This window comes from Vicia villosa, unplaced genomic scaffold, assembly GCF_029867415.1.
Source record: "Vicia villosa cultivar HV-30 ecotype Madison, WI unplaced genomic scaffold, Vvil1.0 ctg.000004F_1_1_2_unsc, whole genome shotgun sequence".
Classification (NCBI taxonomy): domain Eukaryota; kingdom Viridiplantae; phylum Streptophyta; class Magnoliopsida; order Fabales; family Fabaceae; genus Vicia; species Vicia villosa.
The window spans coordinates 16,905-38,181 of NW_026704935.1; the positions used below are offsets into that span (position 1 = coordinate 16,905).

Consider the following 21,277-nt stretch of genomic DNA (forward strand, 5'->3'; position numbering starts at 1 on the left):
CATATATATCTATCATATAAGAAAAGTCTACAATTTGAGACTTTCTTAGGCTATCCACATCAGCAACTCTTCTATGGTTGATCCACATCAGCTTTGGTGGTTACTACAGAATTTTTGATCCTTCAACTGCATGGTGGGCTGCGGCAGTTATTGCTGTGGAAGTTTCACCCTCACAGCTTCTCATGTTGCTGCAGTTATGTAAGTTCCATTATTCTGTGCCTGTCCACGTTCCAAACTGCACAATTGCAGTAATTATGTGTTTAAATGGCTTGCCTATTTATCAGTGATTTCATTCTTCTCTTTCCATGCTTGCTAACTTCTACGGTTATCATTCAGTGCAGTGTGAATTTGCATTATCATGTCAAGGCCTGTTGAGAGAATAGCAGAGATCAATGATGGAAAAGAGCTTTGGAAGATTGTTGTTAGGATTCACCACAGATGGAAAGTTGTCTCCAACAACAAGGAACATTTTGAAATGATCTTTGTTGACAAATTGGTGATTACCCTGTTTATGTTTCAATATGTTTATCATTTACCTATGTTTGTATAGTTTGAATCATTTTTTGGTTTCTGCTGCAGGGAGATGATATTCATGCTGTTGTTCCAGCACCGCATGTGTCGGTGTTCACCGAAAAATGCTTATTAGGCCATACTTATGTTGTATCTAATTTTAAGGTGGTGCCTTATGTTCTGGCCTTCAGGGCATCGGGACACAAATATATGATAAAGTTTACTGCTGGAACGTCTGTTTTTTGATGAAGACAAACATGAGATACCCCCGAAATCGATTTTATTTACAAGTTTTTCCGACATCATAACAGGGAGGTTTGACAAACATGTTCTGATTCGTGAGTATGGTTTTTGGCTTTTTTATTATCTCATGTTTTGATGCATTTTAGCCGTGTGAAATTAATAAATTTGCCTGACAGATGTCGTTGGAATGGTTGATAGTATTGGTTATGCACAGACTGAGTCAGGTGCAAAGAAGCAGCAAATTAGCATGATGTTGCGTGATCACAGGTTTTTTTTTTATACATTAGACTGCCTGATATATGAATCATGTTATATATCTTAATGTGTTGTGATCATGGTTTAGCAACAACATGTTGAACTGTACTCTGTGGGAATCATACGCGGATCAGTTCATCAAGTTTAACAAAGTTAGGGTTGCTGCATCACTCCCTACAGTTGTGTTGCTTCAGTATGCCAAAGTGAAGGAAGAAGGTTATTCCATGACTTATTTTTTAGATTAATACTAAAACTACAAAATCTGTGATAAATATATTGACAAGGTATAATTTGAATTTGCAGGAAAGTATCCTCTGTCTGTGACAAACACCTACAATGTGACCCTTTTATGTGTTGATGCTGATTTTCCGGTCATGAAAGACTTTATTGATAGGTATGTTGATAGTGTCATCCATTTTGTGCAGTTATTTTTTTCATGTATGAATTTGATAATGATCCATGCTCTGCAGAATGCCTGAGGAGAGCAGGGTAACCCTGTCTGAACAACTTGGAGGGAATTCCCAATATTCCTCCCAAAGTTCTGAAAATCAACAGCTCACTCCTGTGCAAAAATTGTTCTCAAAGGCTGTTGTTTTGCCTATTGCTGAGATTATTCAACTTACGGATGTATGTCTTTCTATTTTCCTATATTATCATGATTATAACCTCATTCTTTAGTGTGTCACATGTTTCTGATTTTGGCGGCTATTTGTCCAGGTTACATTTTGTGCTACTGTCGCTACAACAAAATTATTAGTAGCATCTCCGTTTGGATGGTACTATCGTGTCTGTCATATGTGTCAATCTATAGCGCGTGGGGACAGCCCCCCCTTTGAGTGTGAAGCTGGTCATGAAACCATGGCTGAAGTCCTTAGGTTTTAGTTGTTCTCACCTAATAGATGTTGTTTCTGTCATGTTTTTGATGTTTCTATGTTGTCGGCTTTTTTAACGGAACGACTTCTTATGATGTTCAGGTATAAGATTGAAATTGAGGTTACTCACGGGGGCCAAAGCTGCAATTTTGTCTTCTGGAACAGAGAATGTGAAATGCTGTTGGGTTTATCTGCATCGCAACTTCGTAACACTATGATTCAGGTTATATTTATATTGTGCAGACGAATTAGAATGTACTTTCCAATACTCTGTGTACACTAATATGGCCAGTTGTTTAAATAGGCTGGAATTACTGATCCATTGGACTTTCCGTTAGCACTTGATCAGTTGTTGAAGTTGGAAATGGCTATGAAGGTTAAGTGGCATCCACGCTGGAAGAACTGTTCCGTCGTTATGATTATAAAAAATGATCCTATTATCCAGCAACTTAAGGAAAAATGGGGAACAGATGAGGTCAGCTCTAATAAACTGACATTTGTTTTATAAAAGAGGACTTCATATTATAACAATTTTTTGCCTGATTTTGTTTTTCTTTGGTAAATTCTCAAGGAACCTATTCCAATCCAAACTGTCGTACCTGAGACTCTGGAGGTAGAAATTTTAAACTGTGTATGCATTTTTTTGCTTTTCCTGTGATTATGTTATATTGAAAACTATGTTTAACAATATATAGATTAAAGAGAGTGTTGATGAGGCTAAAACAGATGGCAATGAAGACTGTGAATTGGTTACAGTAAGTCTCACTGCAACACACTTACCTACTTACATTTATATCAATATTACTAACACTTACCGACTTACATTTATATCAATATTCCTAACTAATAGTCTTCATCGTGGCATTGCAGGACCTGGAAATTACATCTGAGCACAAGCCTGATGCTGTCACACCTGGTGGTAAGAGGCATCTTCCTGTTGCATCAAGTGAATCCATTGATTTGGACGGATTACATGATGGGGAACTGTCATCAAACAAGCTGAAGAAGATAATTAAAATGGAGAAGATTGATTAGATCTATTTTTATTTTGTGTGTTTTGCTTAGGTGTTTGTTATAAAAACTGAATGTTAGTTTCCTTTGCTTTTAATCATGTGTGTGATTTCATTTTCTGTAATAATTAGTGCATGAATACTGGCTATGTGCTTCTGTTATGTTCAATTTGATTTAAGAATTATCAATGGTTTGTGTGGCTTATTATATTCAAATGATTCAAATTCAACTACATATTATATATACTATTATTAATTATTTTGATTCTTTTTGATCATATATCAAACATTCCATTTTAACTATACCTCTTATAACGGGGTGCTGCTTTTTTATTATTTTTAATGTTAGTTACAATAATGATGTCGCAAAGAACGGTTTGTTTGGATTAGCACTCTCTAAGCTTTCTGTCATTACATTGTAAACTAAAACATGGATTGTGCCTCACAAACAAACACCAGAACTTTTAACATTTGACTATGTTAACTATCAATAAATAATTTTATGTCTGATCTTAGTATAATGTTGATACAATATTATGGGACAGATTTCATTTTAACTAAAAGCATAAAGGTTGGGACACCTATAATGCTCATGAGAAATATAGATCAAGCTGAAGGTTTGTGTAACGACACAAGGCTGTGTATAACAAAGATGGCAGCCCATGTACTGGAGGCTTCAATAATGGGTGGTAAAGGTTTGGGAAATTTGGTTTACATACCTCGAATGGATATGTCACCATCCCAATCACCATGGCCATTCAAACTGAATAGGAGACAGTTCCCTATTATAGTTCCCTATTCTATGACAATTAACAAATCACAGGGACAGTCATTGGATAACGTTGGTTTGTACTTACTGAAAGATGTATTCACACATGGCCAGATTTATGTCGCATTGTCAAGAGTAACAACAAAAAAGGGAATCAAAATACTGATACATGATGAAGAAAAGAAATTCAGGGAGAAAACTACAAATGTTGTGTATAAGGAAGTTTTTAACAATGTCTAAGTTTTTAAAATTGATCAGAGTAAATCTGTAACAACGGTAATCTATATTACTAACAGCATATTAGTATTGCAAGTAACAGCAGTAATATATATTACTAACAGCATATTAGCAATGCAAGTAACAGAAATAATATATATATAGCATAACATCTAAATACCAAAATCTTATATATTAATATAAAGGTGGACCTAAGTCCACCAGAAAATTACAAAAAGTTAAAGAGTTAGATACTTATAACAAACTTTTACATCATTTTCAATTTTTCAACATTGTTACAAGTATCTCCTTGCTGATGGGATCCTTAACGCTGAAGCCCATAGAGTCTCCATCAAGCAGACACCTTTCCTTGGCAAATTTGTACCAACCACGCCCTAAGAACATCTGACCCTTTTCGGTATGATGAAATTCACATTCATACCTGACTTCCCTTTCCCAGTCAACCAAATCTACAAACCTTGCTCCATGGAGCCAGCGACTTGCCACAACATGCTCAGGAATTTCCTGCAATATTGATAGAAAACAACATTAGATAATCCCGTTAACTGATAGGGAAAGACGATAAGCTTAAAACGAATAATAACTTACAAGAAGACATGACTGAGCCATCTTCCCGTTGGCCACATCTTGCTTCCAGATACAATATTGTAACTTAGCAGGCTGTTCTACATGGCAACTAAAATCCTCAACAACCGGTTCATGGCATCTGGAACATTATACAAACAAACAGCATGGTCAATAAATAAATGTGTTATCAAACATTCTAAATTCAAGCATAAAACGTATACTCAACATAAGCTAATTCAAACATACACAGAGTTATCAGAAGTGACAGCTTGTAGCAACCTGCCTAAAAATTAAAACTTAGAGAGTCGCTACCTATTCTACCAAGGCGAATAGGAAACCTTACGCAGTTGAGAGATCGGGTAAGATACTATATTCAGGTCGAGGGAAGGTGTTAGGCACCCTCAACCCTTTCCTAAAGGCTAACATTCAAAGATAGAGGTTTATGGCTAATTGTTAAGGTTTTACAGCTAAAGGCTTGGATAGGGGGAAAATTGAGATTTTAGGGAAGGGGGCTCGCCTTGGTTATCCAAGTGCCTACGTATCTCCTTAGGGAGAATCAGAGTCAACGTAGTTCGGGCACAGGATTGTACGCCTTTGAATTGATTATGAATGTATTTGAAATTGTTTGGAGGCTTTTTGAATGACCTATCGTAGTTTTAGAAGTTGTGATTTGAAAATCGCAGTTGAATGGATAAAATCCGTAGTATCGTGGTTTAGTGTGTTTTAGATGTTTTGGGCGTACAACCCTGATTTGGTATGGCACTATTAACCGCGACGATCAATAGATGCGATCGTCATAGTTAACAGATTGAAAGTTGTATCGTTACCAATTTTAATCAATTAATTTGATTATTACTAATAACGAATTATAGTATTTTAATAATTTAATAATTAATTTGTATCGTTACCCCTCGTAATCGATTGATTCGATTAAAAAGAATAACGAATTAGGAATGAGGAAATTGAATAGTTAATCATCGCAACCAATGAGGATGGTTGAAACCATTTAACTAAATAAATTATTTTAAATTATAGGATTTTGATTAATTAAATTAATCGATTATTAATCATCGCGACCAATAAATTTAGTCGAAACGAATAATAATTTAAATCCTAATATTTTGGCCAAATGGCCAATGGGATGGGGTAAACCCTAACACCTGAATGATCTTATAGGGTTTTGTATTTTGTAATAATGATTAAATAGGTTAAATCGACATAATCGAAACAATCGAATAATCGGGAAGATAATTTTAAACCCTAACTATAACCCAATCCTAATTTTTATTATCTAATTCTAATTAAATAAATTAACTAAAACATAATTAATTAATTAGTCTAAATAATAAAATAAATAAAACAAATAAATAAATACAAGATGCATAGAAACCTGGTTTTAATCCTATAGGGATGATCTTTGAATGTCCATGGTAGGAATGCAGTGCTGTACGTTAGATCTGGATGATAGAGAGATCTTAAGGCTGTTAACTGAGGGTGTACCATAGGCCTCGTATGGGAGAAAGCATGGAATTCTGTAATGCTCTAAACCAAAGAATTGACAAAAAATACATTTGGCCCTGGCTGGATTCGAGCCCACTACCCTCGGTTCACCAACAAACTCCCTTTGCCATCTGCACCATTTTCGTTAATTGATGATAGTATGGAACAAAGTAATATATATAAAAAGCATAGTATTATTTTTTAAAACAAAACGCGCTTCTACAGATCATCTTCTTCGTCTGGTTTTCTTTTTTCTTCTGAAAAATAGTACAGTCTTTCAGACATGGTTCCTATGCGTAACTATAGGCCTCTCATCCATCAACCTGCAAAATACCAACAAATAATGGAAGAGAATAACCCAATTCAATTATAAATCATCTTACGAATCCAACAGAAACACCGGTTTTGGCCAATTTTCCGTATAACCAGAATCCCCAATTCCAAACTTAACAACCCTTGCCATGGAAAAACCTTTAACCTGCGACTAAATGCAAATTAAATAGCACAGAAGGTTTCTAAACATCATTACAAACACTAATACACAATCAAAATAAATTTGTAACGAAAGAATGAACAAGATCGATTTGGAGAAAACGCGAGACGTAAACCGCGAACACAGAGGTTGTCTCTGCGTGTTCGGATCGGGGAAGATGATTTAATCCTTGGAATGGCTCGAATTCGCTTCAATAATCCTCTGCCATGGCCATCGAGTTTACGATTTTTTAGAGCTCCGCACCATGTCTTTTTTCGGCCAAAAAAAGCCCCCCTTCTACCAAACTCTTTTTCCTTTATATATCCATCAATTTAGGTTTTTTCTCCTACACCTAATGGGCTTATCATTTGATTTATTATTTTAACCCCAACAAATTACTAATCCATTGATTATTTGTATATTGTAATTATAATAACAATAATAGTTGAAAATAATTATAATAATCTTAATAATAATATTATTAAAACCTCTATTAATTAATAACAGTTGGTTATAATAATAAAATTATTAAACTAATTATAAATAATAAACCATATGAATAATTTGTGAGAAAGGACTAAAAAAACCTCAAGAAGATGGAATAGATGAGCTAGATGACTGAGCTCAAGCACTTTCTGATTTTAACCCCCATTTTGATTCAGGATATCTTATAAGAACGCAGGTTTGACAATAGGGATGTCAAACCCCATGATTCTTAATTTCGATCCTTGATGAATTAAAAGACATGAATTGACTGGGCAAATTTTGGGGTATGACACAGCTTTCCCCACAGCCATTTGGTTCACCGAGTTTTCTTCGCCTGCATGCAACCATATATAACTTTTAAATTCAAAATGTAACATAGCAAACTTTCAAATGATATGTTTACCTTTACCTCTCATTGCTTGATCAACTCTTCCTTCCATCTTTTCAGAAATTCGCAGCTTACACTGTTGGTTCCAGAGTAATGATGAATGCTTCAGTTTTTAGTGCTTTCAAACTTCCTACACATTACTTATATAACACTCTAAATGGACTCTTCACATACCTGCAACTTTTCCACCGTCCAATAGAATTCAATGCAATTGTTCAATTAGTCTTCTTTGCATTTACATCACTTCAAAACAGTTTTCGTTTTATTTATATTCCTCACGAAAAACATTAACTGCCCATAACCCAATTGATCTTTCACATCCCAATATAATATAACACATTACAACTATTTTATAACCATTTAATATTATCATACTACTCTTTAACATATACTATTAAATTGAATTTTCAACTATTCATATGTCCATTGTTGTGTGTTTACCAATTAGATTTAATAGCCTACCATTTACAGGAGCCATACCCCAACTTATACCAACAATAATGAAATTAGGTACCCTATTCTGATCAAGTTTGATAGATATCCTGTTCAATACTTATAATAAACAATACTTAATTTTAAAACAGAATGGTAATCAATTTTGCATAAAACCATGGCAGATTTGGCTCATTCCATGAAACTTACAACCAAAATTGATAATATTTAATTTAAAACCATACATAGTGCCATAATTGTTAATCTTGGTTCGCATCCACCATTACAAAAAACAACAAAACCATAAATCCCATACAAACCAAACTGCTAAAAAACGGCCCTATACATCCACCACAGACATTGCCTAACCAACAGCTCTATCAACGATCACCACTGCGCTCCATTGTTACCATAATATCTAACACTGGCGGGTAATAAATCACAAAGTGCACTTTATCACCTTCTTTCAATTCCGCTGCCCTTACATAGTCAAACCATTCTCCATACAAATATGTTTCATTTTTTTTGGCCCCTTCTTCACATTGCACTCATATGGGTACCCGTTGTCCACATCATTGAGGGTAATCTCTGACATTCCAGCAAGCCCACATTTCTCTACTATTTCTGCAGGAATATGCTGCACTCATTGACATACAATATCAGTTACATTACTTCTCTGTATAACACCAGTGTGCCAACAACTATAGACTTTGAACACTGCTTACCATAACATTTGAGCAAAACTTCTTTACATCATGAACTTCACGAGTCCAGTACGCTTCTTCGAACTCTTCCTGTATAGGACTCATTTCCCTGAAATTAAGACCACATTTACAGCACAATGCAAACACAACAGCATCAATATACCTATAACTATAATATATTCCCTATCACTTATAAATAAACTTTACCTCTCACTATCAGAAGATATCATTATGTATTCATTCCCATCTCCATCATCCCTTCAACACAATAACATACAAACTATTTATTAAACTAAGTTGTAACTCATTATTCCGGAAACACATTCAATTTTGTGGAGGTTAAATGGAATTCAATACAAAAAAACAAAATTAAACTATAAGATTACCCTTTATTTTCAACAATCCTGGCAGCCTCTACAGAAACTTTACCGGCATCGTCGACACGATTCAATCTTTCATGTTGTTTCTTCCATTCCTCCATAACATCATCATTCTCATGTGACCCACTCAGTATCCTCTCAACTGTGAGCCGCTTCCATGGAGTTTGCAACTCCAACCGATCGGGTGAACTGGAATCAAAACAACATTGCGACCTCTAAATGGATGAATATCTTATGATAAACTCTGCAAACAACATAAACAGTAACACATGCACATACCTTCTTGGCTGCGACATTTTGTTCTTCACACTTATCACCCAACCCTGCGTTTCTTACACCAACAATGCCAAAGACAGACTCTTTGATTGCCAACACGTTGAAGAGTTATGAATTCAACGTTACTTTCATTTTAAATGCCATCGTTATGTAACAATACCAATAATAGGATTCTTTTGTGGGCCTATTAACAAATTAGGTCTAACAATAAAAATAGGTTTTCTGCACCAAGGCTAGAATTCTAAGGCCCAATAAACTTTAATGTCCTATTAACTTAGATATATTAACCAACTATAAGGTCCAACATGTATTTTTAACCTATTTAAAATATTTTACCTTATTATATGAACTTACACATATATTCATTTTCCCTATTTTATTAAAGTGCCATAAAACCCAATGTGCGAGACAGACGGGTACCCGTGCGAACGCACGGGTAAGACACTAGTTATTTGTAACACGATAACCCTACTTCATCACAAAAATAAAAAAGAATTATAACAGCTTTATAATCGCAGAGATACACATTATTGACAAAATTGCATTAAAATAATCTACTGTTTTCATTATTTTTCTTCTTCAATATTATATAATAATAATTGCTGTTACATTTTAAGTATCTTAAAAAAAACAAGAAATAGACAAGAAACTGAAAGCAAAAGAAAAGGAAAGGCCAAACTTGTTGTATTAAATATCTGAATTACACACACCAAGAAAAATCTGAATTTTCCATACCCTTATCACACGTACCCTTATCACATTCCAATTAAAATAAATATTTTCTAATTATGACAATGAAATAATAATAATAATAATAATAAATAAAATGTAAAATAATTTTATTCTGTCAATCAATCACGATTCCCGACCATGTTAACTATCAAATCATATTGTTATTTTAAAAAAAAAAATGTAACATAATTGATGATAAATTTTAATTTGATAATAATATAAAATTATTTTACACTATCTTAATAATCTCTTTAACCTCATAAATAAATGAACAATAATAAAAAAGAGAAATGAGAAATTACATATATGTAATAACAAGGTAAACTTATCTAGAGAGATAAGAGAGACTCACTCAATATAGCACAACAAAACAAAAGTGTCGTTTTTATTTTATCACCATCGTTAAAAATAAAAAAACATTTTTCTAAAAAAACAATTTTCTATGAAATTGTTGTGTTGAGTGGATGAACAGTTTTGTGCAAATTCCGACACACAAAACCACAAAGTCTTCTCCTTTTCATTCCTTACTCTGACTCATCACTAGTGGCAACACTACTTGTACTCTCTCTCTCTCTCTCTCTCTCTCTCTCTCTCTCTCTCTCTCTCTCTCTCTCTCTCTCTCTCTCTCTCTCTCTCTCTCTCTCTCTCTCTCATGTTCTGGTATTTTTCTTCAACCTCTCTATCAACCCACCATTTATTTCTTCATTCTCCTTTTTTCTCAATTATAAAAAACCTAACTTTATCTATTCTTCAATTGTTTCTTCTCACAGTTTTCTCCTTTTTCATGGGAGGAGGATTCAACAAATTTTGAATTTTGAACTCTTATTGTTGATTTACTACTCATATTCTCATCTGGGTCTTCCTTGTCCTTCATGATTATGGATTCTGCATTCTATTTGATCTCAAATTATTGCTTCTCTCTTTATCTTGATTTTCATTTCTGTTCATATATTTAATAAATAACAAATTTCCTTTTTTTTTTTTTTAAAATAATTTTTTACTATTTCTTTGTCCTTTTCATGTTTGAGTGTTTCATATTCAAGTATTTTATTCCTTGTTTTTGTTGGATATGGCTGTTTTTGGATCGTTCTTTGTTTATGATATCATTTTTTGAACACTGTTATTGAGAAAAAAAAACCAAAAAGAATAAAAAAGTGAAGTTTATATGATTCCACTTTCATGACTTGAACCTTGTTCCTAATTGACTTGATATGTTGAATTGCAAAAGTTGTGGTTGGTTTTCTATTACATTTTTTAGTATATGTTTTGATTACTTTTCATGCTTAAAGAAATAAAACTAATGTTTATTTGGTTTTATTCAGATACAGGAATGGGAACAAGTCTCAGCATTCCCAGAACTGAAAAGTTCTCTGAAGATGGTGAAAATGAGAATCTTAGATATGGATTATCATCTATGCAAGGTTGGCGTGCAACAATGGAAGATGCAGTGAGTAATCAATCAATAAATTACTAGTTTATTGCTGAGATTCTATGTTTATTTTGAGGCTTCTGTACTGCATAGTTCTGGTAGAATTGTAGAAACAATTATATGTTGTCAAATTCTATGAGTAATTTGCAAGCTATAAGATTCATATAAATTTTTGAGAACTTTACGACGAATTGTATTTAGAAGTTTTGGATGCTATTAGACACTGGAGTATCAATTTCAATGGTTCTCTTGTACCATTGACTATTTTGTGGTACTTGAACGCTGATATATAGTTGATTTCTTTCATTCTTGTTTCTTTTGCTAGCACGCGGCGCATCTAGATGTGGATTCATCCACTTCGTTTTTTGGCGTTTATGATGGTCATGGAGGTAAAAAATTTATGAAGTTTGGTTTTTTGGACGATTGATCAAAATTTGCTTCTATATACAGATGCATTCTATGCATGTTATTAACGTTAAAATGGTTTCTCTTATTATTTAATTAACAAAAATGTTCAGGTAAAGCAGTTGCAAAGTTTTGTGCAAAGTATCTTCACCAACAGGTACTCAAGAGTGAAGAATACATAGCTGGAGATGTTGGAACATCTCTTCAGAAAGCATTTTTCAGGTTAGATGAAGAAAAGAGAGTATGTTGTGTAATGATTGGTAAAGGTGGTTTTCCTGTGTTGTATTCAGCTATTAGTAACAAGAATTGTTTTTTTTTTTTTGCTTGTTGCAATCAAGTTTAGTACTAAAGTAACTATCATTTTGGTATGCAGAATGGACGAGATGATGCGTGGTCAAAGGGGATGGAGGGAATTAGCAGTCTTGGGCGATAAGGTAAAAGGATTCAATGGAATGATTGAAGGATTGATTCGGTCTCCAAGAAGCAGTGATAATAATAAGGACCAAAATGATGATTGGGGATTTGAGAAGGTAATAATGTGCGAAGAATACTTCAGCTTTCATTTTTCAGCATCGTTTGATATACTTAGTTTCTTTTTGTTGACATTCTGTAATTTTAAAATTTTAAATTGTAAGCAGGGGCCTCATTCTGATTTTGATGGACCAACTTCAGGAAGTACTGCCTGTGTCGCAATCATTAGAAACAATCTAATTTTTGTCGCGAATGCCGGTGATTCTCGCTGCATAATATCTAGGAATGGTCAGGTATTTTCAGAACGGATATTATTCGAATTCCATTGTTAAGTAGGATCTTGCAGATGATGACATGTTTATTTCTGACTATGGATTTTTGTTCTATAGGCTTACAATTTGTCTAGAGACCACAAACCAGAACTTGCGATTGAGAAGGAAAGAATCTATAAAGCTGGAGGTTTTATTCACGCCGGACGAGTTAATGGGAGTTTAAATCTAGCAAGAGCTATAGGTACATAACATACCTACGGGCAAGTGAGCTTCCTTTATTCAGTTTTAACCTTAGTAAGTGACATTCCCCTCTGCGCCTTTAGTTAGGCAAATCCATTCATTTACGAACATAATAAACGATATTTTAGGTCATCGAAAAAGATAGGAATCTTATTTTGTATGCTTTATTTTGGTTACTTAGGAGGCAAGAGGAGGTTTCACGCACTGCATGCTTTTTAGTTTCAAATTGGATAATTGATTATTTCAAGATATATATTTCTTTATGAAGAAGATGCATTTATATGGTTTTTATAGAGAATATTAAATTCGTTTTAATATTTTGCAGGTGACGTGGACTTTAAGAATAATAGATTTCTTTCGGCTGAGAAGCAAGTCGTCACTGCTAATCCAGACATAAACATTGTAAGTTTGATCCATTGTAAATCAGATTGCCCAATTTCTCAATAGGAAATATGGTAGAATCGATAATGCGATGCTTAGTCAAGAGTAGTAGTTATTGCGAGTTATGACTGATAGTTTTGGTTTTGACATTTTTAAATAGGTTGACCTTCATGACGAAGATGAATTTATAGTGATAGCTTGTGATGGAATATGGTATGATTCTTATGTTTATAATCCCGTTTAGTCTAAATATCATCATATATTTGGAAGATATCAGTTACTTTCGTATGTAATTTCATTTTAGGTAACACTAAGCACACAGTATTACAATTATTTTTCGTGAAAACTCCATGCATATATCTTGCGACCTTTACCAAGACCAATACCAACTGTGGTTTGAACAAGCGCGAGGCATTATAGTCCATTATAACATGTTGAACCACAATAAATGAGTTTTAATTTCACTCTCAAGCTATTTCAAAATATGAGGGTGCTCGGCCACATATCTACATCCGAAAGTTCGAGAAGCTGACAATATATTATTCTTATGTTTCAGGGATTGCCTGTCAAGCCAGCAATTGGTAGATTTTGTACGCCAAGAACTTCTCGTGGTGAGTGTTCAAGTTATACATTATTTCAATAAGATGGTTTGAGCATTCAATACTCAATTATTGATGATACTGAATGCAGTTCTCAGTACTGTGCTTGGCTAAGAATTATTATTTACCATTATAATTCCTAGCCTCTAAATTTTCCAAGTTATCACTTCATAGAATTTTGGCTGATTTGTGTAAGATGATATTTTAACATGATACTACTTTTATTTTTTACCATACAGGATACCAAACTTTCTGAGGTTTGTGAAAGAGTCCTCGACCGGTGTTTGGCACCATCTTTGGCTATGGGTGACGGATGCGATAACATGACAATGATCTTGGTACAGTTCAAAAAACCAGTCCAGACTAATGCACCAGCTCAAGAACAATCATCTTCAAATGAACAAGGTGCATCTGAACCAATATTGGAGAGCAGTTGAAGATGTCAGTTTTAGTCTTAACAACGCTACATGTATATTGTATAGTGTGCACCTATGCTTAGAAAATGCTTACTTTTTCTAAAACTAAAATATCTAGTGCCTGTTCAATAAGCGGTCATTAATATTAGCAATAACAATATGCAGAGATTTTGAGTTGTGTGGGATTTTGGACTAAATATAAATATCATTTTTCTTATATTTATGAGTATATCTTTATATTTACAGAAACAAAAAAAATAAATCATAATTTGAAAAATATAAATCTAAAACTTAATCAAGGGTCACAACAAGAGCCACAATGAATGCATAATCTATGTTGGGAGACACAGTGACCATGAACTTTTCTGTGATAAACATAGTGCCAAGCTCCTTCTTAATCTGCAATAACAACAACTATTTTATATTGGTGATGCATTTCTATGTTGAGATAGGTAGATTCATTCTATACATTATCTATGGAAACTAACTGTGTAAAAAACAAAAACTTAACCTTAGCAACAACATTGTCAGAATTTCCAATGTAAACTTTCCAAGAATTTTGAAATAAGTTTCCTCTGACTGTGAAGTCACAAGCTTGTGATGAATTATTTGCCAAAGACACGTTTAATTTAGTCCTTAGCTGCATAAACGAAGATCGCTCTCTAGTAAAGATAAGGTCCTGTGGCGCTTCACTTTCGCCTCTAAATGCTTTCCATATATCATCTCCTGCTAGCAGCTGCAAAAACAAAGCAGTCAGTATCATAAAAAGTTGACGATTATATTGATGGAGTTATTGATAATTTGTTGTATACCGATCTACGAAGATGGAGAATGGGGTTTTTGTTAGCATCATACAAGAACCGGTGTTGGCGCGGTGTTACGGTGGTTACAAGAGGACTTTTAACTTTGAAAATAAGGTTGTTGTTGGTGTCTGTGATAGTGAAGTTATTTCTCCCAGTCCATTCTTTTGTGATTATCAAATCAATTGGATGTGTAGCTGAAATTTCAAACCAAAAATAATGGTTAAATTATTTAATGAAAGACAAGAGTTTAACAAAGTGGTTTCCAAAAACATGGTTGATACCTGGAGCACAGTATTGAGGGCTGACAATGGTGGTTGTTGACAGTTGTGGTTGATTTGCCATGATGATTCAACAATATCAAAGAAATTAGTGGTGCAGAAGAATTAAAAGCTTATTTATATACCTAGAACATGCGTGATGCTATGTGATATACATAAATATTTTAAGCTAAACTTTTTGTCCAAGACATATTTGAGGTTGATAATTTCATACAAACTGTTTCTTGCAAGATTAAGTCATTAACATATACTAATATAATAGTAAAAAAAAAATATGTTTCTTGATCAACAAGGAATAGTCATATTTGACTGATTAAAACTTAATTCAAGAAGAGATGGGATCAGATTTTTGTTTCATTACTTTGTAGCCTGGTTTAGGCCATATACAAATTTGCTTAGTTTATAAATAAGGTTTTTGTTAGAAATATTTAATCAAGAAAAACGATTCACATAGACCTTTTCATCTAAAGCTGATATACGAACTAGTTTTGAGATGAAGCAAAAGAAAGGAAAAGTCTAACCGTTGTCATCTTTATGATTGGACTAAATGTTTTATGATAGTCTAATGTTTATCTGAAACTTTTGGCAACAAGGAATGTCTTGTACCTTTCTATAGTGCCAATTGCTAAAAAAAAAAAAAAAAAAAAACTTAAATCCATCTGCAACCTATGACTTTCTTATAGGGCGGAGGTTAGTTAAATCCTAGTTTCATTAAGAGATTTAAGCTCATTATTGATAGCTTGTTTCTAATTGGTATCAAGTATGGTAAAAGAATAAGAAGTGGGTTCTGTGATGGATGATAAACTAAAGGCAAAACTTTTATGATGGTGAGATAAGTTATTAAAGGAGATATGATTGAATTTTTTTAGGGGTGAGGGTTGTTAGTGGTATTGGGTGTATGAGAAGCAAGAATATTGTTGGTAGTGTCAGGTGAGGTATTGAGTGTTATGATGTTGGGATTTTAGTTAATATCATGTTAGGGATTTGATGCTATGAATTTGAAATTGTTAGTATCTAGATATTTGAAGGTTTGGTCATTAGTTGAATGATATATTGGTGTAGATGTAACGTTAACCTGGGGTTTATTAGTGGAGAAAGGTAATATAGTTTCAAAGAAGTGCGTGCCCAAATAAGAAAATTTGAAGCTCATATAAAATGTGTTCTTTGACACCAAATTTATTTCCTAAATAAATGCACTTACTAGATCCACAGTTAAGTTTGATTGGATTTCTCTTTGAAATTAGAACTATAAGCAAAAATATAAGCAACAAAAAATTTTCATTGATGAGAGGTTATTATTGTAAATTAAAAACTTTTATAGATTAGTAGTCTGAATTATTTAACGTTATGTCGGGGTTATTATTATAGGGTCATGCTAACATATAATTAAAAAAAATTAAATATAATAAAGTCATATTTAAAGTTTCAACACATTGAATATATGTGTTTCAAAAAAAGATTTTTATAAATAACTTATTAACTTGTGTCATTGGGGTACATGTTAGCCTTTTCTATTATTATAAAGCAAGTTTAAAATTTTAGATGGCAGAATGTTGATTATAAAAATAACATGAGAGGACGCAGACCTAAACAATGTTAGGGAGATTGGAATGGAAGAGGAGAGAGCGAGTCACCTTTAGAACGTGTTGGTGCTTCTTTTTAACTATCCTATTTAGTTGGGATGTGTCAATGCAAGAAGTTTGATGATGTATCCCACGTTTCATGTAAAACAAAGTCATAGTAAATTCAGGGCCATAAAGTATGGTGTCCCTTGACCTTGTGAAATTTACATCATTTTTCAGACTTTGGTCTCATAACATCCGCCTTAGGATAGAGGCGTTGGGATATCATGCAAGTGAATAACCTTCCGTCTTAGGTCTAATAGAAGAAAACATCAATTGAACATTGAAAGAAGATTGGACAAGTCCATGTGGAATCAAGCTTGAATCAATTCATGTTCTTTTTCATCTTGCTTCACTCTAACCAAAATTCAATTTAACCACTATCCTTTCTCTTAGATTTTAATTTTGATGAGGTCAATACTTATGTTCAATACAAATTCCTTAAAATATGGGCCAATCATCCTTACCGCATTAATTCATATGGTAAAAAAAATCGAAAATAGATCGATGTATTTTTCTAACAAGAAAAGGAAAGAAATTAGGAGGTCCCTGCAATAGTGTTTCTTCTTGAGAGACTATCCTTTTTGATAGTTTTTAAGGAGCAATTTGAAAGTTTTGCCAACAATATTTCTTCCTTCTTCATCTAGTGATGTATACAAATTTAGAGAAACATGTTCCAATGACATAGAGAATATCATTTCAAATGTTGGAACATTTGTTTTCAACAGTTAATGCTTGAAAAGAGAAAAGCTGAACAAAGGAATTGTCTCTCTCCTATGGTGAGTGGTGCACTGTTTTTAAAAAGGAGTTAACATCTTTCAAGCACTCTCTCATTGACTGAGCCTTCGTTACAGGCAAGGAATCATTACAATCAAGGTAACTCTCTTTGCATTTAAAAAACCTTATTGGCTATTCCTCCTCTCAAGCTGTGTTTCAACATGAGCATATCAAACAAAAATGTCGAGGATAAAAAGGATCTCCTGCTGCAAGCCAAGAAGGATAAGAATACTAATCCAAAAAAGATTGAGTCCAACGTCAGAACATTTACTGAAACACCAGTAACAAAAAAGAAATTTGTGTAAAAGATAAAGTCATTCAAGAAAAATCATATTCAAAACTTTGACTCAAACGTTGATGAAGATTGAGTCAACTACAAAAATTTTGGTGGAAGAATTAGTTTTTTTCATCTTAATAATACTTACACTTATTCAAGTAGATCCGAATGTTTATTATTATTATTATTATTATTATTATTATTATTATTATTAACAAATATTTGGAGATGTTTAGGATTTTGAACTAAATTCTCATATCATTTTTGTTATATTGAAGTACGAGAGAGTATGTCTTTACATTTACAAAAACAAAATCTGAAAATATAAACCGAAAACTTAATCAAAGGTGACAACTAGAGCCACAATGAATGCATAATCCATATTGGGAGACACATTGACCATGTACTTTTCCCTGCTAAACATAGTGCCAAGCTTCTTCTTTATCTGCAATAACAACCATAACAATTTTAGACTTAAGAAAAAAAATTATATTGATGATAGATGTATTTCTATGTTGACATTCATTCAAAAATTTATTTATGAAAGTAATTGTATTTGTATATACAAATATTAAACCTGAGCAACAAGATTGTCTGAATTGCCAATGTAAACTTTCCATGTTTTTTGAGATAAATTTGCTTTGACAGTGAAATCACAATCTTGTGTGCTATTATTTGCCAAAAACACATCTAATTTAGTCCTTAGCTGAATCAATGATGATAGCTTCCTAGTAAAGATAAGATCCTTTGCTTCTTCACTTTCACCTCTAAATGCTTTCCAAGTATCATTTGTTGCTGTCAGCTGCAAAAACAAAGCAGTGAGTGATTGATAATGGATCAGAGAGAAGAGATTGAATTTTTTATCAGATAAATAATGAACTAACCGATCTACGAAGATGAAGAATAGGAATTCCGTTAGTATCACATAAGAACCGGTGTTCGTGCGATGTTACGATGGTTACAAGAGAACTTTTGACAGTGAAAATAACGTTGTTGTTGGTGTCTGTGACAGAGAAGCTATCTCTCAGAGTTCTCTCCTTTGTGATTATCAAATCAACCGGGTGTGTAGCTGTAACAAACAAATAATCTTGTTAAAGTGGTTTCAGTAATCACATAGTGAAAAAATCCTAAGATCGTATGGTAATTGATACCTGGAGCACAGTATTGAGGACTGATAATGGCGGTTGTAGAGAGTTGTGGTTGATTTGCCATGGTGATTGAAGAATATGAACGAAAGTGTTTTTTTTTAATTTTTGTTGAAGTTGTAAATGTAGACTGAGGTACTTATCCTATAGTTCGACCTGAAGGTTATTTATATAGCTATACTATGGCGGTTGAAGAGAGTCGTGATTGATTTGCCATGATCATTCAAGAATACCAAAATGGGTTTTACAGATGTGTCTATTATTAGCTGTCAAAAAAAAAAGATGTGTCTATTATTAATTAGATGTGTCTTATATACGGATTTTATGGGAATATGCATTTGATATATTTTTTTATAAAAAAAAAGTTGAACACTTCTATCTTTGAATTTAATTGAGTATATATATATATATATATATATATATATATATATATATATATATATATATATATATATATATATATATATATATATATATATATATATATATATATATATATATATATATATATATATATATATATATATATGAGGAGGGTTATATTTACTCCAGGAGTAAGTTATTATAACTTACTCCAAATCTAGACCATTGATTCTTCTCAATCTAATGGTTAAAAATAATAAGTAATAGTTTTCTCTCTACACATTTAATTACTTATTATTTTTAATCACTAGATTGAAAAGAATCAGTGGTCTAGATTTGGAGTAACTTATAATAACTTACTCCTGGAGTAAATATAACCCTCCTCATATTGAGTATTATATATATATATATATATATATATATATATATATATATATATATATATATATATATATATATATTTTTTTTTTTTTTGGGTTAACCGACCGGTATCCGCGGGAGAAATGGCTCCACATGACTAATCCGGACCCGGGCTCGGAGGCGACGGCACCGTGGTCCCATGACGTTTTTGACTCCAGCCGGGATCGAACCCAGGTACCAGTCGGTTCCGTCCTTTTTTGGAGAAAGCTCATTTGCCAACTGAGCCAACCTTTAAGGTTAATTGAGTATAAATATTTTTCTCCAATCAAATGAAAATATTTACCGTCATAACAATTTTTAATACTATTTTATTTTAAAAAAATTAAAATTTAAAATCAATTAATACTAAAGTACTGATACCCAACTAAAATCAAATAATTTGTTTTAAAAAAATAGTTTTGATAATGATTCAGAGAATGAATATGTTTTAAAATATCTTATAGAATTTTAATTAATTAGTTTTAATTTTTTTAATCAAAATATTAAATTTTCATTATCTAAAAAAATAATAAGGTATAGTTCGATCACAAGAATTCAGAAATCTATGAATCAATTTTAAGAATATAAACTAGGCAAAATATCCTTTTTGGTCCCTTATGTTAACCTCGGGGTTCATTTTAGTCCCTTAACTTCAAAAAGTGTCATATTGGTCCCTTAACTCTTCAAAAGGTGTCGTTTTAGTCCTTTTTGTCATATTAGCTACTGATTTAACGACCGATTTTTGAGTTTTTCCGCCGCTAATTTGACAAAAAGGACTAAAATGACACCTTTTGAAGAGTTAAGGGACCAATATGACACTTTTTAAAGTTAAGGGACCAAAATGAACCCCGAGGTTAACATAAGGGACCAAAAAGAGTATTTTGCCTATAAACTAACATGTATCCTTAATTTTTTATATATACTACATCTAACTTTAATATTATGTATAATTCTATCTGTAATTTTAGAATTCAAGTCTTTTTTTTCGCAAAAACTCTATTGTTTCTTCCATGCCAAAGCTCATATATTATTTATGCTAGAGCAATCTTTATCAATTGTGTTTGTACTCCTTTTTTCTTTGTTTTCTTAGTGATCCATTCAAAAAAACAATTGGATGTCTATTTATCTATAGCCAATGAAGGATATCCTGCCAAATTTTGTTATGCTTCCTGCATTAAAAAAAAAGAAAATTTCTTTGCCAACCTCCCTACCTTCTAGTCCACCTCTGGTGAAAACCCCATACTACCCCTGACTTCGGAAATGCATTTTCGAAAATGCAAGAAAAAGGTGTTTTCGGAGATGCATCTCCGAAAACGCATTTTTTCTTGAAAAAATTGTCTTATTTCGGAAGTTCATTTCCGAAAACAGTATTTCGGAAGTTCATTTCCGAAATGCTGCGCGTTATGCAGATTTATCAAAACACTCCCCCTCCCCCATTCATTTACCCTAACTCAAATCAAAAACAAGCAAAGGCAAAAATTTGTGCAAACACACTTCCAAGGCTGCATCAAGGCTCCAATCACATTGCTATATGTAACACCCCAAATCTACCCCTCAATAATAAGAG

At 32.9% G+C, this 21,277-nt stretch overlaps 6 protein-coding genes across 10 annotated transcripts; 3 read left to right on the forward strand and 3 right to left on the reverse strand.

Annotated features, from left to right (window-relative positions):
- The first annotated feature begins 358 nt into the window (after nucleotides 1-358).
- On the forward strand, nucleotides 359-1,890 carry LOC131621466 (uncharacterized). The gene is made up of 8 exons (XM_058892521.1): nucleotides 359-496; nucleotides 580-675; nucleotides 822-825; nucleotides 930-1,020; nucleotides 1,097-1,224; nucleotides 1,312-1,402; nucleotides 1,479-1,635; nucleotides 1,726-1,890. Exons 1-8 carry the CDS (start codon nucleotides 359-361, stop codon nucleotides 1,888-1,890), a joined length of 870 nt encoding a protein of 289 aa, XP_058748504.1.
- Nucleotides 1,891-1,895: 5 nt separating this feature from the next.
- LOC131621467 (uncharacterized) lies at nucleotides 1,896-3,899 on the forward strand. Its single transcript, XM_058892522.1, has 7 exons — nucleotides 1,896-2,103; nucleotides 2,185-2,355; nucleotides 2,452-2,493; nucleotides 2,576-2,635; nucleotides 2,751-2,866; nucleotides 3,240-3,308; nucleotides 3,407-3,899. Exons 1-7 carry the CDS (start codon nucleotides 1,939-1,941, stop codon nucleotides 3,897-3,899), a joined length of 1,116 nt encoding a protein of 371 aa, XP_058748505.1. The 5' UTR covers nucleotides 1,896-1,938.
- Nucleotides 3,900-4,061: 162 nt separating this feature from the next.
- LOC131621463 (uncharacterized) lies at nucleotides 4,062-6,733 on the reverse strand. Its single transcript, XM_058892519.1, has 3 exons — nucleotides 5,854-6,733; nucleotides 4,485-4,602; nucleotides 4,062-4,400 (listed from the first exon to the last, which is right to left on the reverse strand). The coding sequence occupies exons 1-3, from the start codon at nucleotides 5,964-5,966 to the stop codon at nucleotides 4,155-4,157; spliced, it is 477 nt and encodes a 158-aa protein (XP_058748502.1). The 5' UTR covers nucleotides 5,967-6,733; the 3' UTR covers nucleotides 4,062-4,154.
- A 3,536-nt stretch (nucleotides 6,734-10,269) lies between these two features.
- Nucleotides 10,270-14,269, forward strand: LOC131621468 (probable protein phosphatase 2C 60). Of its 5 annotated transcripts, none has more exons than XM_058892526.1 (11): nucleotides 10,270-10,391; nucleotides 11,156-11,280; nucleotides 11,588-11,651; nucleotides 11,781-11,889; nucleotides 12,041-12,197; nucleotides 12,306-12,431; nucleotides 12,528-12,651; nucleotides 12,976-13,052; nucleotides 13,192-13,244; nucleotides 13,588-13,642; nucleotides 13,870-14,269. In XM_058892526.1, the coding sequence occupies exons 2-11, from the start codon at nucleotides 11,164-11,166 to the stop codon at nucleotides 14,065-14,067; spliced, it is 1,080 nt and encodes a 359-aa protein (XP_058748509.1). In that variant the 5' UTR covers nucleotides 10,270-10,391; nucleotides 11,156-11,163; the 3' UTR covers nucleotides 14,068-14,269. The 5 variants fall into 5 exon arrangements, with proteins under 5 accessions (XP_058748509.1, XP_058748510.1, XP_058748511.1 ...); XM_058892527.1 differs by lacking the exon at nucleotides 10,270-10,391 and adding an exon at nucleotides 10,409-10,493; XM_058892528.1 differs by lacking the exon at nucleotides 10,270-10,391 and adding an exon at nucleotides 10,601-10,619.
- A 40-nt stretch (nucleotides 14,270-14,309) lies between these two features.
- Nucleotides 14,310-15,332, reverse strand: LOC131621469 (protein LURP-one-related 15-like). Its single transcript, XM_058892529.1, has 4 exons — nucleotides 15,131-15,332; nucleotides 14,859-15,043; nucleotides 14,558-14,782; nucleotides 14,310-14,445 (listed from the first exon to the last, which is right to left on the reverse strand). Exons 1-4 carry the CDS (start codon nucleotides 15,189-15,191, stop codon nucleotides 14,338-14,340), a joined length of 579 nt encoding a protein of 192 aa, XP_058748512.1. The 5' UTR covers nucleotides 15,192-15,332; the 3' UTR covers nucleotides 14,310-14,337.
- Nucleotides 15,333-18,041: 2,709 nt separating this feature from the next.
- Nucleotides 18,042-19,113, reverse strand: LOC131621464 (protein LURP-one-related 15-like). Its single transcript, XM_058892520.1, has 4 exons — nucleotides 18,955-19,113; nucleotides 18,688-18,872; nucleotides 18,381-18,605; nucleotides 18,042-18,248 (listed from the first exon to the last, which is right to left on the reverse strand). The coding sequence occupies exons 1-4, from the start codon at nucleotides 19,013-19,015 to the stop codon at nucleotides 18,141-18,143; spliced, it is 579 nt and encodes a 192-aa protein (XP_058748503.1). The 5' UTR covers nucleotides 19,016-19,113; the 3' UTR covers nucleotides 18,042-18,140.
- Between the last annotated feature and the right edge of the window lie 2,164 nt (nucleotides 19,114-21,277).